At 46.7% G+C, this 16,246-nt stretch overlaps 1 protein-coding gene across 3 annotated transcripts in view; it reads right to left on the bottom strand.

The window, feature by feature from the left end:
- PHF3 (PHD finger protein 3) overlaps positions 1-16,246 on the bottom strand; it is a 2,404,159-nt gene that overhangs the window by 1,153,391 nt on the left and 1,234,522 nt on the right. For all 3 annotated transcript variants that reach the window (XM_044063854.1, XM_044063855.1, XM_044063856.1), the window contains 2 exons: positions 15,254-15,401; positions 15,015-15,171 (listed from right to left, as the gene is read on the bottom strand). In XM_044063854.1, coding sequence (XP_043919789.1) covers positions 15,015-15,171; positions 15,254-15,401 — 305 coding nt within the window. The remainder of the gene's footprint in view (positions 1-15,014; positions 15,172-15,253; positions 15,402-16,246) is intronic.

The following is a 16,246-nucleotide window of genomic DNA, read 5'->3' as shown; positions in this document are numbered from 1 at the left end:
CCTGGCTGTGGGTAAGGTGAAAGGCTGACCCTTGTTGAGGTGACATGCCTGTGCCCACCACAGAAACTCCTGTTGTAGGCAGGGAATGAGTGGTATCATTGTTTCCAAGCTGTGGCTGTCCTGAGTCCATACGCCTTTCAGGTACCATTGTAATTTCCTCATATGCAGTTTTGCAAATGGTATTAGTAGTATGCAAGATGCCATGAATCCCAAGGCCTGCAGAATTTTTCTTGCAGGGAGTTGGGTCTTTGTTGCCATTATTTTGAAGTATTGAGTCAGCTGTTGTTGCTTGCCTGGCGTGAGATAAGCCATCTGGGCCGTTGTATTCAAGCTGGCACCCAGGAATATTATGTTTTGTGAGGGCACTAGTTTTGATTTCTTTTCGTTTACTGTGTACCCTAGGCAACTTAGAAGGTGCTTGACAAATGCCAGATGCTTTAAAAGAATGTTCTTGCTTTCTGCTTGAATAAGGCAGTCGTCCAGGTATGGGTATATTTGAATTCCTCTTTGTCTGCAGTATGCAATTACTGGTGCCAGGCATTTTGTGAAGACCCTGGGAGCAGTAGATAAGCCAAAGGGCAGTGCAGAGAATTGATAATGGGCTGAACCTGCAATGAAGCGGAGGTATCTTCTGCAATTTTGTCTGATAGGGACATGCAGGTATGCCTCCCTGAGGTCCAACGTTACTAGCCAAGCATTCTTGCCCAGCATGGGAAGAAGCTGCTGTAGTGTTAGCAACTTGAATTTTGGTACTTGCAGATAGATGTTTAGAGTTGAAAGATCCAGAATGGGTCTCCATGCTTTGTCCTTTCTTGGGACTAGAAAGAGTCTTGAGTAAAATCCTTGTCCTTGCTCCTGTGTAGGTACCTGTTGAATGGCTCTCATGGCCATGAGAGCTGTAATTTGTTTTTGTGCCTTTGCCCATTGATTTGGTGGCAGGTTTGGCATTCCTTTTATCCTTTGGCAAGGTATGAAAGTGGAATCTGTATCCTTGTGAGACAATGTTTAGGACACATTTGTCTTTTGTGATGATGTGCCAGTTGTCTGCAAAAAGTGCTAATTTTCCTCCCAAGGGAGCTGCCAAGAGAGATTTGCTTGGTAGTTTGAGGGTTGAGTCATTGTGTTTGTCTTCTGCTAGCTTGGGGCCTGTCTTCTCCCCCTTTCTGGGTAGCAGTACCCCATTGGCGAGGTTTGTAAGGGCCTTGTGACTGTCCTCTGCCCCTTGGGCGTCTGTATTTGCCCCTCTGTGATCTGTCAGAAGCTGGAAAGGACCAGTTTTTTGTTGGCCAATTTCTGCTGAAACGAGGGGGTTGTACCTGTAAAAAATCCTTGACCGTCTGCATAGACTTTGCCTTATCCTCCATTTTCTTTAAAACCTCTTCTGCTTTGACACCAAATAAGACATCCTGCTGTAAAGGTGCATCCAATAATTTTGCTTTAACATGATCAGGTTGGGTTTGTTCTTTTAACCTATGACAGACCCAGTAACAGCTGCTCTACAGGAAGCTTCCAATGAATCAAATCCACATTGTAAAGTATATTTTCCCACCTGTTCAGCTGCATGCAACAGATCCTGCATTTCCTTGAATTCAGACTGTTCAGAATGTGTGCTCATTTTTTGTTTTAATTGAGACATTAGGAATTGCTGATATTTCAGCATGTGAAACTGACAATTTAATGCTCTCATAGCCAGAGTAGCTGAGGTGTATATCTTCTTTCCCCATCTATCTAGGGCTCTGGAATGCCTTTCAGAGGGCACAGGATTTTTAGCCATAGAAGCTTTAGCCCCTTTGGGACCCTGGGAAACTGTTTCTGGGTCAGCCACAGGGCTTTTATAAAGGAATTTGTGTGAGTTAGGTACTCTGTAGTATCTGTCTGGTTTGGCTGGAGCAGGAGGTAGATAGTCTGGATTTAGACTAGACTCCAAGTAAACATCATCTACGATGTCTAAAACTGGAGAGATAGCAAGTGGTCTGTGCTGGGGTAGTAAAAGGAACTCTCGGAGCCTTTTCTTAGAATCAGAGCAGTCCTGGCCTTCCCAGCGGAAATGTTCCCTCATGGTATGTAAAGTTTCCCCAAAGGAGTAGTCTTCAGGGGGAGATGCTGAGGGAATAAGTCTTCAGCATCAGAGTCTTCATAAGGGGGAAAAGTGTAATCCTGTTCCTTAGAAGAGTCTGAGGAAACTGAAACCTGGTCAGAGGAAGCAAAATCCTCCTCGTCTTGGTCTTTTATCTGGAGGTGGATGTGAACCCCTGATTAGGGTAATCAAATCTTCAGCCATCTTAAGCATCTGTTTCTTAGGCATGGGGCCTTGAACTGGAGACTGATGTACAGTCTTTTTAGGTTTTAATGGAGTTTTAAGCTTAGCATAAGATTTAATGGTGAGTGTAGTCGGTCTGAAGACACCTTCTGCAACCGGTGTTTCTACTGCACCGGGATCTCCTTCTCCTCCGGTGTCGGAAGGGCCTAATGAAGATGGCTGCTGTGGCCTAGTACAATCCGCTTGAGAATCCGAAGCTGTCTGGGGTTCCAATTCTGCGGTCGTCAGGGGCTGCGTAGGTGCCTCACTGAAAACCGGAGAACCAGCGACAGGACCAGCAGAGGCCTCGGAGTCTGGCTTGTTCCTACGCTGCTTGTCCTTATCCTTCAGTTTTTTATGCATGCCGGTCGTCGGCTGCTCCGACGGCATGATATAATTAAATTTCCTACCAAAGTAATGCCGTGCAAAGTCAAAACGGCATTTGATAGTTCGTTTATTAAACCTAGCACAAAACCGACAACCTGTGACGTTGTGGTCTGGGCCTAGGCAAGGAATACAATAAGAATGGAAGTCCTTATGAGGTATTTGCTTCCCACAAGAAATGCAATTGTTAACTTTTTCTGACATCGGACTGAGGCAAGAAAAGGTTCCCCAACGGGGTACTTAGCTTTACTGAAGACTTCGGACTGAAATTCGATTTGAAAATCTCAGGTGTCGGCCGACCGGCACTTGCGAACTGCTTCTGCTTCGGGCACTGCACGGCAAGAAAGACTGAAGAAAATGGTGTCGGATGCCTCCTATATTCCCCTGGCGCACTGATGCCAGGGAAGAAGTGACAGCAACCAACGCCGGACCAAGACTTTGGAATTCGGGCCGACTGCGGGACCGCCTGACGGCAGGATAACCCAAGTGTGATGACTGCAGCAGGGTAACACGATGAAGATCCACCAGATTAGCTTCATTTTTTTGGAGGATAGCATCTTGGTTCTGTTAGGGATTGCACAATCCATGCACTCGTGTAAGTGCTTATAAAGTGCAACTGTATAGGATTCAGCAGTTGTATCTCTATTGTCCGTCAGCATGGGTGTCGTGAAGTTTGCCACTTCTGTGTTAAGAAGCGTGAAGTTGGCTTTGGAGAAATTTTTTGCAGTGGTTTCCCTAATGGGGGTGGGGGTGGGGGTTGGGGTGGGATGTGGATGTCTAGGGTGATTTGCTTGTGGTCAGATCTGACCAATGAGGAATTGACCTCTGGTGTGGAACACTGGTTGCCCATGTTGGTAATGACCAGGTCTAGGATATTGCTGCCCTTGGTGGGGGTGTGGATAAGTTGATCTAAGGCACTGGAATTTATGAATTCCAGAAAATGTTGAGCACAAGAGTTGGCACATGAGTAGTTTTCCCAGTTAATGGTGGGGTAGTTGAAATCGCCCATTATTAGGGTGTTAGGTTGTACCCTAATATTTTCCAGTGTATCAAGAAATGAGGAGTGGGAATCCTGGGGCATGGTGGGGGATCTGTAGCAAGCTACAATTTGCATTCCGGTCTTGCCCAGAGTTAGTTGCACTTGGATAATCTCAGTTGCATTATGCTGAGCAACTAGCCTGGAGGTGTGGATATCCTTAATGAATATGGACACGCCTCCGCCTATAGTGCTTCGATCCACGTTAGGTGGCCGAAAGGTGTGGTATGAATTATAGCCTGGTAATGCAGGGGTGCTCTCTGGAGCCTTGAACCAGGTCTCTGTCACTGCACAGATGTCAGTGTTCTCCATTTTAAGGAGTGCCTCGAGTGAGTGTATTTTGAGGTTTAGACTTCTAGCATTAAGTAGCATTATCCTCAGATTTTGCTTGCTTGTACCTGTTTCGGTGGTGAATTTGTCATTTGAATCTTGTCTACAAAAGGCACTATAGGGGTGGCAAGAGCCTTAGCCAGTATCTGGAATCCCAAGGGCGACAGTTGCAGGCCATCTCTGGCAAAGCATTGTGGTCTGTTGATCATGTCATCCCAGGCAGACAGATAGTGAATCCCCTTAGAATGACACCAAAAGCTTAGCCAATTGTTGAAGTCAATCATTTTGGTCTTGTACTGTGGTATCATTCTGGGTGATGGCAGGATGCTACTCAGGGCTAGGGTCATACCTACCTGGGCTACAAGATCAGAAAGCTCCTCCATGTCTCTTTTCATGTAGTCCAGGGAGGTACGTCTCAGGTCATTCACACTAGTATGGACAATGACAGTCATATTTGTACTTGCTGTGGAGTGACCTGAGTGCATGCGTTATGTGGTGGATCCTGGCACCTGACAGGCAGCTGACAGTAACTTTCTCCTTTTTTAGCCTGGTGAGTGGAACATCAGTGTGCCTGACTATAGAGTCACCTATGACTAGAGTGGTGGGTACGTTATTATGCCTTATGGGCTGTGGTTGAGTGGGGTCCACTGTAAAACCTTCATATGATACCTTGCTACTGGCACAAGCTCTATGGCCATGGCCATGGATCCTAGGGTCCGAAGAACCAATTGGACTGGAGAATTTGAAAGATTTAAGACTTGCACAACCTGCTCCTGGATCAGCTGTACTCTGCGAAGAGGTAATGCTGCAATCTCTGAGAGAAAGTCTAGCTGGAATCCTATTAACTCAAGCTTTTGTGTAGGGACCAGACTAGACTTCGACAGGTTCACTGTAATCCCCAACTGGCTGAACAGAGAAATGATATATTACACAGCTTGTGCCATGAGGAGCAAATTGTCGAGGTACGGAAACACATGGAATCCCTGCAGCTGCCACCATTGCCATGCATTTGGTAAACACCCAGGGGACTGTGGTGAGTCCAATGGGCAGGGCTCTGAACTGGTAATGACTGGCCCCTAACTAGAAGCGAAGGTGTCTCCTTGAGCACCTGTCTATCTTGATGTGATAGCAGGCATTCTGGAGAGCCACTGAGCACATCTAGTCACCCTTGCGCAAGAGAGGCAGAATGGGTTGAACAGTGACCATCCAGTAAGTACAGTTGTGTACACTTACCATAAATGTAGATGTTCAAGTGTATTCACTGTTGCAGTCATCACATTTGGGTAGCCCTCAGCTGGCCCGAATACCAGAGGCTTAGTATTTCTGCTTCGGTTGCTGTCGCTTCAGGAATGACGTCAGGTCATCAGTAGTATAAAGTCAGGCAGCCAATGCCATTACATCAGTTTTTCTTGCCCTAACTGTCAGGAGCCCCCAAGTGGGAGGCAGGTTCTGGTGGAAGAACCCCACCAGTAGAAAGTAAATATCAAAATGTCCCTTGTAAGGAGAGAGAAGAAAGAAGAGGAGGATGGAGGGAGGGAAACCAGGACTGCAACAGTGAATACACTCGAACATCTACATTTATGGAAAGTGTACACAACTGTGCTATGTTCTTCATGTTTCACTGTTGCAGTCATCACATTTGGGTTGATTCCCAAAGCTGAGGAAAAGGGTGGAGGCAGTCAAAGAGACTACAGGCTGGCTAGGATGCCCTGCAAGATTGCAGAGGCGAACCTTGCCCTGGATTTGGAGAAGATAGGCAGGTGGTAATGTTTGGTAAAAGTGTGAACAGATGTCCAGGTGGCAGCCTCCAGGATGTCCCTGGTGGGGACTCCTCTGAGGAAAGCTGCAGAGGTGGAGGCTGCTCTCGTGGAATGAGTCCTGACCCCCTTAGGGGGAGGCTTTCCGTGTTGCTTGTAGCAGAAATGGATGCAGTGTGCGAAATGGTTTGTTTGGAAATGGCTTTGCCCTCTGCCCCTGCAGCAAAGCTAACCAACAAATGATCAGACTTTCTGAAGGATTTATTCCTGTCTAGACAGAATCTGAGTTGACTGTGTACATCTAGAGAGTGCAGGATCCTTTCCCCCTTGTTCTATGGGTTAGGGGAAAAGGTGGGCAAATGAATGGATTGGTAGAGAGCCACACTGGACACCACTTTGGGCATGAAGGATGGGTTAGTCCTGAGAGAAACCCTGTCAGCATGGAAGATGATGAAGGGCTCCACAGCCATGAGTGCTTGTAGCTCGGAGACCCTTCTGGTTGAAGTGATGGCCAGAAGGAAAGCCGTCTTCCAGGAGAGAAATTTTAGCTCTGCTTAAGATGCTGGTTCGAAGGGGGGCAGGGTGAGCTTTTCCAACACAAAGTTAAGGTCCAAAGCTGGGGTTGGTGCTCTTCTGGGTGGTCTCAAGTTGCTAGCCCCTCTTAGGAATTGATTGAACAGAGGGCGTGAGAAAAAAGGCTGCTCAGTGAGGAAATGAGCAGAGATAGCAGAGGCATGAATTTTAAAAGAGAAAAAAGAGAGACCACTGTGTAGCAAGTCAGCTAAGTAATTCAGGATAAGAGGGAAGGAGGGCTGTACCGTATCGGCTCCCTTAGCCTGAATCAAGGTGCAGAACCTTTTCCATTTGTCAGCATAAGACTTTCTAGTGCTAGGGCATCTGGCCTCACATATACCATCAAGAACCTGTTTACTGATGTTGGCAGATTGATTGGTGGTTAAGGAATAAGCCAAGCTGCCAAATTGAGGGTCTGCAATTGGGGATGCATGAATTCTCCTTCCCTCTGGGTCAGGAGGGTTGGGGTATGAGTGAGATGCCATGATGGCAATAGGGACAGGCTGCGCAGCAGTGGGTACCAGTGCTGGTGAGGCCAGTCTGGAGCAATAAGAATTGTCCTTGGTTTTTCCTCCCTTATTTTGAGCAGTAACCTGGGGATGAGAGGTAGTGCAGGAAAGGCATAGTCCGATAGATTGACCCAGGGGAAGGACAAGGTATCCACTTTCCAAGCCATGCAGTGATATTCCCTGGTGCAGAACTTGCTGAGGTGATGGTTGGTGTGAGGGCAAAGTGGTCGACCTTTGGGGTGCCCCATTTCTGAGTTATTAGGGTGAAGGTTCTTTTGTCTAGCTGCCACTCGTGTGGGTCCAGAAGATTTCTGCTTAAGTGGTCTGCCAGAGAGTTTAGAGAACCTGGCAGGAATTGTGCTAACAGGTGGAGTTGCATGGCAGAGGCTGTGTGCCAAAGGGTCATGGCCAGCCTGCATAGAGGGTAGGAGTGAGTCCCTCCCTGCTTGCTGATATACCAAATTACAGTGGTGTTGTCTGTTTTGATCAGGAGAGCCCCCAAGGAGATAAGGGGCTTGAAAGCTGTCAAGGAGTACTGGACAGCTATCACCTCTTTTTGGTTGATGTGCAGATGGATTTGCTGTGGGCTCCATTGGCCCTGTATGGACCTGCTGTCCAGGTGTGCTCCCCAAACATAGTCTGATGCATCTGTGGTGAGGGTCTGGGTGGCGGGGGGTGGTGAGAAAGGTAGTCCCTTGTTGTGGAAGCATGCCGCTGCTCTCCAAAGAAAATCTTTTCTGAGGCAAGGTATCATGGGTATAAGAGTTTCCAGGTCTTGCGAGTGTTGACACCAAAGGCTTTTTAGGTACCACTGAAGTTTTCTCATATGCAGTCTGGCATATGGAATGAGTAGAATGCAAGATGCCATTAACCCTACAGCTTGCAGGATTTTCCTTGCAGATAACTGGGGTCTGTTGGCTAGTTGAGAGAAGTAGGCTGTCAAGTAAGTTTGCTTCTCTGGTGTAAGGAATGCCATCTGGGATGCTGTGTCCAAGCTTGCTCCCAGGAATATAATCTTTTGCGTGGGTACTTGTTTGGATTTCTTTTCGTTGATTGTGTACCCCAGGGAGGTCAGTAGGGACTTTACAAAGACTAAGTGCTTCAGCAGCTCTTCCTGGCTGTCTGCCTGAATTAGGCAGTCGTCTAAGCATGGATAAATCTGGATGTTCCTTTGTCTGCAAAAGGTAATGGGCGGAGCCAGACATTTTGTGAAAACTCTGGGAACAGCAGATAAGCCAAAAGGAAGTGCAGAGAACTGAAAGTGCACGGATCCTGCCCTGAAGCGTAGATATTTCCTGCATGATTCCCTGATAGGAATGTGAAGGTAGGCCTCTTTTAGGTCAAGGGTGGCTAGCCAAGCATCCTTGGAGATTATGGGTAGCAGCTGCTGGAGGGTGAGCATTCTGAATTTTGGTGTCATCAAGAAGGTGTTTAGAATGGACAGATCGAGGATGGGGCACCAGGTGCCCTCCTTTCAGGGTACCAGAAAAAGTCTGGAGTAGAAACCTTGGCCTTTCTGTTCTGCAGGAACGTGCTCTATTGTCCTCATAGACAGCAGGGAAAGAACTTGCTTTTGCGCCTCTGCCCACTAGTTTGCAGGTAAATTTGGGAACCCTTTTGGAGTTGGAAGGGTGTGGAAAGAAAATTTGTATCCCTGGGACACTATGTTGGCGACCCAGCGGTCGTTGGTAATGGTGGCCCAGGTGCTTGCATGAAAGGAGAGTTTTCCTCCCAGGGGTAAGTGAAGGTGGGCAGAGGGAGGGGGTGGGGGAGGAGAGTCATTGTGTGTTCTTACCATGAGGGCATGGCTTAGAACTCCCTGTTTTTGAAGTGGAGGAAGTCAACTGTTTATATCTCTGCATTCCCTATGGCTGCTGTCTAGGGGGTCTGCTTCCACGGGGTCTGGGCTGAACTGACCTGGTGGGAGCAGGAAAGGACCATTGCTTGGAAGGGCAATGCCTGCTGAACCTGGGTGGTTGGACCTGTAAGAAATCCTTAGCTGTCTGCATAGATTTAGCCTTTTATTCCATCTTTTTTAAGACCTCTTCTGCCTTAGTGCCAAATAAGTTGTCTTTGTGCAAGGGTGCATCCAACAATTTAGATTTAACATGGTCTGGCAAGGGCTGTGTCATGCATGCCTTCTAAGGACAGAACCGGTGACTGCTGCCCTGCAAGAAGCTTCTAGGGCATAAAAACCATAGTGCAATGTGTGTTTAGTTACTTGACTTGCAGAATGCATTAACTCTTATAACTCTTTAGATTCTGCAAAAGGAGGAAAGGAAGACACTTTTTGTTTGAGGAGTTCAAGGGTATGTTGCTAAAATTTTAGCATATGGAACTGGCAATTTAGTGCTCTGACAGCAAGAGTAGCACAGGTGTATACTTTTTTACCCTATCTGTCTAGTGTTCAGGAATCCCTATCTAAGGGAGTGGGGTTCTTAGCAGAGGTTGTTTTAATTCCTTTAAGCCCTTGAGAAATTACCTCAGGGTGAGCAGTAGGATTTTTAAAAAGAAATTTGTGTGAGTCAGGGACTCTGTAATACCTGTCTGGTTTTCTGGGTGCAGGAGGGAGGGTGTCAGGAGACAAACTGGATTCCAGGAAAACATCATCCACAACATCCAGGACTGGGAGAATGGCCAGGGGTCTGTGCTGTGGAAGATCTAAGAATTCCCTGTCTCTTTTTAGACTGTGGGTAGTCCTGACATTCCCACTGGAAATGCTTCCTTAAGGTATGAAGGGTTTCCCCAAAGGAAAAGTCCTTGGGGAGAGAGGCTGAAGGAATGGAGTCCATTGCATCAGAATCCTCATAAGCAGAGAGGGGTTGCATGTCTTCATATTCAGATGCATCAGTCATCAGACTCTTGTTCAGACAAAACTACTGGGGACAGATCTCTTTTTCTTTTGGAAGGGGTAGCTTGGCTTGCCCTAATCAGCATGATAAGATCTTCCACCATTTTAAGCATTTGAGACTGAGGCAAGGAAGTAGGTGCCTGAGATTGGCTCATTGGTTTCTTGGGTGTGGTTCATACCCTGGGCCTTAGAAACTTGGTAGTTTTCGAAAGAACGGTAGACGCGAAAGATGTCATCGGTTTGTGTCGAGAATCGGTAGTGTGAAGTACTTCGGAAGCCGGTGCTTGCTCAGCAGCTCTGGACCCATCCAAGGGAGAGACAACCGCAGGATCCTTAGTGGAAGAAGAGTTGTGCGCCATACCAGAATCCAAAAGGGTCTCAGTAGCAGCCTGCGAATCCACAGAAGTGGCAATCAGGGGCTGCGAAAGCGCCTCACTGAGGACTGGAGCACTGACGACTAGCTTAACGGAAGCGTCCTCGGTAGGTTTGGACCTGTGCAATCTGTCTCTGTCTTTATCTTTACGTTTTTTTCGAAGATCTGCTGTCAGATGGCTTACCGAAGCCATATCAGAATTCAAGGACTGTAAGCGAAACTATCTAGCTACAATAAGGGCCCAAAGATGTATAGTTCTGGTGTTGAACAAAGCACAAAGCGACAGAGGGGGACATTGTGGTCTGGGCCTAAGCAAATGATGCAGTAAGAATGAAAGTCTCGGTGTGGTATTTGCTTTCCACAGGCAAGACAATTGTTAACTTTTTCTGACATTGGTTAGTGCAAGAAAAAAGGATCCCCAATGGGGTACTTAGCTTTAGAGGACTTCAGCTTCAATTCGAAAGACGAAACTCGGGTAGAGGCCAAACGGCACTCATATGAACCGCTTCTGCTTTGGGCTCCGCAACAAGAAAGACTGATGTAATGGTGTTGGCTGCCTTACTTACTTTATACTACTGACGACCTGACATCAGTCTTGAAGCGACAGCAACCGACGCAGAAATACTAAGCCTCTGGTATTCAGGCCAACCGAGTGCTTCCCTGGCTGGGATAACCCAAATGTGATGACTGCAACAGTGAAACACGAAGAACATCTTAGACTTCTTGTCTGACAGATTCAACTCGATGAGGTCCACAATACGACGCAGGTCCCTGGTCTTTTTCGGCACTAAAAAGAAGCAAGAGTAAGTTCTGGATACTCTTTGACCTGTTGGGACCTCTTGGATGGCTCTTTTTTGAAGACGCTGCACAATTTCCTTGAAGGCCAACTCCTTCTGGCAGCTTGGTACACTGGGGAGATACCTTCATACAGGAGGGGGTTGAAAAAAGGGAATGGAATAACCCCTGGAAACGATGTTTAACACCCACTGATCTGAGGTGATGTTTGTCCAGGCTAGTGGATGAAGAGAAAGACAGCCCCCCGACTGCCTCCAGGGCAGGACAGTTGGGCAACACTTCAGGAAAGCTGAAAGGGCTGCTCAAAGAAAAGTTCCCTGGAGCCCTGATTATGAAGACTCCCCTCCGTCTAGGGTGGCGTCTGCCACTGAATCCTCTCTCCCTGCCTCTGGAAGAGGAATCATCGGGAGCATCCTGGAAGGAATACTGTGACTTTAGAAACCACATCTTCTTAGCTCCTCACTGGATCTTGGAAAATTACCTCGGAGGAGCAGAAAACTTGATCCCAACTGCAGACAAGATCTTTCCTTCCTGCTCACTATGGGTTAGAGTTTCTTTCACAGAAGGTCCAAAGAGGGTGGACCTATCAATGGGGGCACTGGTAAAAGACACTTTGAAGGACTCTGCAAACCCGCATAGTCATAGCCAAGCATGCTGCCTTAAAGCTATGCCAGTACCAGCCACTCAAGAGGTAGCTTCCACTGCACTGGAAATTACCTCATCGAGGAATTAGCGAGGGACGTCAGAGTAGAGAGCTTGGGAGACACCTTCTTGAGGTCCTCCTCCAGCAACAATTCTGTAAGGGAAGCAGTGAGCTCTTTGACGAAGTCCCTTTGAAGGCATGTAAAGTGTGACAGGTAATTAACTGCCCTCAGTCCAAAGGGAGCTGAGGCAAACACATGCTTCCTATGCCGGTCAATCACTCAACACTCCCTATTCAGAGGATGGACCATGGAGCTCTGCTCCACCAGCTCCTTTTTGATGACAGCAGCAGCCACGATGGCATCGAATAGGACTTCTTTGCTCCAAAAGGGTCGGTCCACGGGAGGGCTAAAGAACTTGTCATCTCGCTTAGGTACTGGTTCCACAGTGTTAGGTTCCTTCCAGACATTATGGGTGATAAGATCCACCAACTCCTCAGCAGGGGGTGGACACCCAGGAAGTAGATGGGCCAGTCCCAAATGCCTTCAGAAACACAAACTACTCCGAAGACTGAGGTTGGGGAGATCATCCGCCCTTTTGCCTCAGGATTTCAAGGATGTCCCCAAAGGACACATCATCAGGCGGAGATCTAGGGGACCCGCCTCCATCATTAAGGTTCATGTCCTCTGTGAGGGATTCCATAGGAGAGTCCAAGTGCCTCCTCTATGGAGGGCTCCTGGGAGGACTCGAAAGATGTGAGGACTCCATGGGGGAGGACACCCCCTGAAGGCTAGTATAGCAGGGCTGACCCTGAACAGGGTGGGAGGCCTCACCACCCAAGGTAAAGAGGGGTAAGTGGGGACCTGGAGGGGCAGAAGATGTCGCTCCAGTCCTGGAGAAGGTCCTCTCTACCACATGGAAGGTAGACAGGCTGGAAGCAATCCCACCCCCCGGAAAGGAAGAAAGGACCCCAATACAGTACTGTGATCCCTGGACAATACTAGTCCACAGCTATCAAGTGCCAAGGCCCCTAAGTGATCAGTCTGAAAGGTCCGGTATCGACCACATCCCTGTGGAGCTGGCACTGACAGCTCTGGCACAGGGCCCGCTCTGGTTCAATGGTGGAGGAGCAGAGAAGGCCAGGGACCCTGATAGGATCGAGAAAAAGGGGATACTCGACACCATTGGGATCTGACTGTTGGTATCCATGTCCCAAGATTCCGAAACCCCTGGGGCTGGAAGAGGAGAATGGAGAGTTGGAATTGGAGAGGCTCCCCTAGCCAGGTGGGCTGGGGATGCCAGAATCCCCAACTCTATCTGGGCTTTGAGGAAGCTCCTCATCATTCTGTCCATATCCGATGGCAACAAACTCCTGGAAGATCTGCAGGAAGTGGAAGAGTGGGTAGACTTGTAGAAATATATAAACATCAGACCGCTAAAGGCTGCTCAACCAAACAAAAATATTTAGAAAACAAGCAGAGCTAGGCCACCACGGAGAAACATTTATTAACTAAATAAACAATAAAACAGCATAAAAACAGCACAGGCATAAACCAGGGACAAGCACTTTCAGACAAGCACTTTCAACTCATAGAGCCTTCATCAGATCTTGCATTACTACCAGTACTCCTCCCCTTTAAACCAAAGAGCAACCAGCCGACTAGCTCCCTGAACTGAATGGAATGATTCCCTTGTGGCCACTGTTGAAAGGGGGGAGACTTCCTAGATAAAATTTAAATTTTAATTGGCTGCTTTTAGCTTCAAAGGGGAGGAGCACCGGCAGTAATGCAATATTTGATGAAAGGGAGGAGACTTCCTGGATGAATTTTAATTGGCTGCTCTTTGCTTTAAACGGGAGGAGTACTGGCAGTAATGCAGAATGAGTTGAAATAACATATCCCTGTTTCTATGCCTGTGCTGTTTTTATTGTTTTATTAGTTCATAAATGTTTCTCTGTGGTGGCCTAGCTCTAGGGTTGCCACCCTTTCAAATGCCCAAAGTGGGACATTTTTGGTACAAACGTCTGATTTTGCTGGGCAAAACATACCCACGGCCAGTACAAAGGACAAAACTTCACTTTTTTTGCCTAAATAAAAACTTATTCTTGTAGCATTTTTGTTGGTTATTCTGTTTCTTAAAACATTGAGGTGTTTCAGACACAGAATAACTGTTTTATGCAACTATTACATAAAATATAGGAAATACGTTTGTCCTAAAATCTCAGGACATTTGCCATTTTTCCAATTTTTTTGCAGTATGCAGCTGCCCAAAAAGGGACAGTCCCTCGCAAAGTGGGACAGGTGGTAACCCTGCCTAGCTCTGCTTGTTTTCTAAAAGAGTGGGTAGACTTGGCCTTGGATCTGATCCTGAAATCTGCAGACCTGCACTTACGCTCAGGAGTTTGGCTTCATGACCTCGGAGCCGAATGAAACAAATACCTGGAGAACCCCGGCGAAGCTGAATCCTCTATAATTATGGTGGACCCGACAAGACTGTTGGATCCGAAGGCCAAGAGGAGGGGAGCGGTCAGATCCAAGACGGGTTTGGCCTTGACCGGATCAGAGGGGCTCGATCTGAGGAGGCCCTGGATCTGGCAGAAGAGTCTATAAAGTCTGGGATGAGAGGATCACGGATCCAAGACAGCCTGGGCTGGGGTCAGATCTGAAGACATCGGATCTGACAGCCTAGGTTTCCCTTGCACTTGGAATCGGAAGGGGAAGCCTTGGCAGGGGAGACATAAGGGCTCCCCTGAACCATTCCTTTAAGCAAAAGCTTATTTCACCGCTCCAAGGCCCTAGGGTTGAATGTGGCAGAAACGTTACATTCAACCTCCAGGTGGGGAGCCTCTAAGCAATACAAGCAGTCCTCATGCCAGTAGGAATTGGGCATCTTCTGACCTCACGAGGAGTATTTCTTAAATCCCAGTGGTTTCTCAGACATGCTAAAGAAACGAAAAAAACACTGGGAAAAAAAATTAGTGACTAAACCGGCAAAGGGGAAAAAAGGGCACCAAATGCTTAACTGACAACCAGAAAAAAATTAGGAAATCTAAGGGGGGGGGGGGGGTAACTAACTCGAGCACTACCAAACAGTGAAAATAACCCAGTCAGACTAAAACTAAGCTAATTCCAGCAGAAAAAGGTTAGAGACGTTAGAAAAATCACTTAGCTCAGCGACTGCCAATTTATCACGTCCACAGCAGTGCGCAGCAAACAAGATCTTAGGATTAAACAGCAGCAGAGAATTATGGGGGAGGGAGGAGCTTCAGCCATGGATCTGTCTAAGCTAAAGTTGCCAACTTGGATCTGATGTCGGATCCAAGACCCTACTGTGAGGAATAATGTCAGGGATAACATCAGATCATTAGTTATGCTTAACAATGATGTTCCTTCATGCCAACATTTCTTCTACACTGGCAATGAATTGAAATGTTCAGGGCCACTTTAGAAAGCCTGATTAACATACCTTGTTCTTAGGATCTTTCAAATTAAACGATAGACTTCTGTACTTGTTTTTGTACTTCAAATCTGTGTCCCTGAAGAAAGTGAACAACTCTTTTTCTATTTTTCCTGCAACTTTTCCTGGTCTGTCTTCTGGAAGGCTCATATTGGTCTCTGCAATTCTGAAGAACAGTTCAAGTTAGTAAAAATGGTTGCAACTATTTCACAAAATGAAAAGAAATATCATGCACCATTGGACTTTACCTTTTCTCAAGAGTTTCTTTTAAAGACTGTCTGACACTCTGCCGTATCTGATCTATGGACGGTTTGTTGGCTGGAGGGGACTGAGCAGTTCCAGGGGAGCCTTTCTCTATTTTCTTCTTCTTGACCTCTTGCTTTTCAGCAACAGTACCTAAGATGAGAAACGGAGGACAAAAATTGCTGTATTGTAATTTCTTATGCAAATAAAAGAGGTGTACTATCCATAGAATTAAGCACCACACTGCTACACAAGCTTGTGGTGCACCTGATTTTTTTAATAAGCTATTAAACACTACAGTCCATAAAAACCTCAAGCTGGCTCAACACTACCTTAGCTACACTGCTATTTACAGTTTAAGAACTAAGCTATCTGAATTTTTTCAACAATGATCTAGGTGCAGGCTTCTTTCTCAAATAATACTTAGTCTAGTACCATGCAAAAGCTGTGAATTATAGTACAATTATGCAAGCTGCACTTACACATATAATAGCAGATGTATGAATTCTTCAGTGCTGTAGTAGCCCATAGGGTTATATCCTGCCAAGGATATGGCAACCAGCCTGCTTCCAAAAACTTTCATCCCCTTCCACACTGTCACCCTGGCTCCATATAGGCTAAGCCCTTTTTGGAGGGAGCTATATACACAGACAGACTAACAAGGACTTTTCTGTCCCTAACCAAAAATGGGGAAAGTACAGTTGTGTAACAACTTTCTATAATAATAGATGTACTTATCACTGTTGCAGTATTATTAACATATGGGATTTCATCTGCCGATGTCTGGCTGAGGTACCAAAGTTTTACCTTCCTCACATATGTCTGACACGTGACCACAGCTCATATGCATCAGGGTATATAGGTGAATGTACACGAGTTCCTTGGACTATCTCCAAATCAGCGGAGTGAAGACTACCGAGAGAAAAGAATAGTCAGCTAGGAGAGGTGTAGTTTAAACAGATAAGTAAACTCCCCCAGTAACAGGAATTAGGTGATAT

Source organism: Protopterus annectens, chromosome 2.part2, assembly GCF_019279795.1.
Source record: "Protopterus annectens isolate FY-2018-M chromosome 2.part2, PAN1.0, whole genome shotgun sequence".
Taxonomy (NCBI): Eukaryota; Metazoa; Chordata; order Ceratodontiformes; family Protopteridae; genus Protopterus; species Protopterus annectens.
This window is presented reverse-complemented; position numbering and strand designations above follow the sequence as displayed.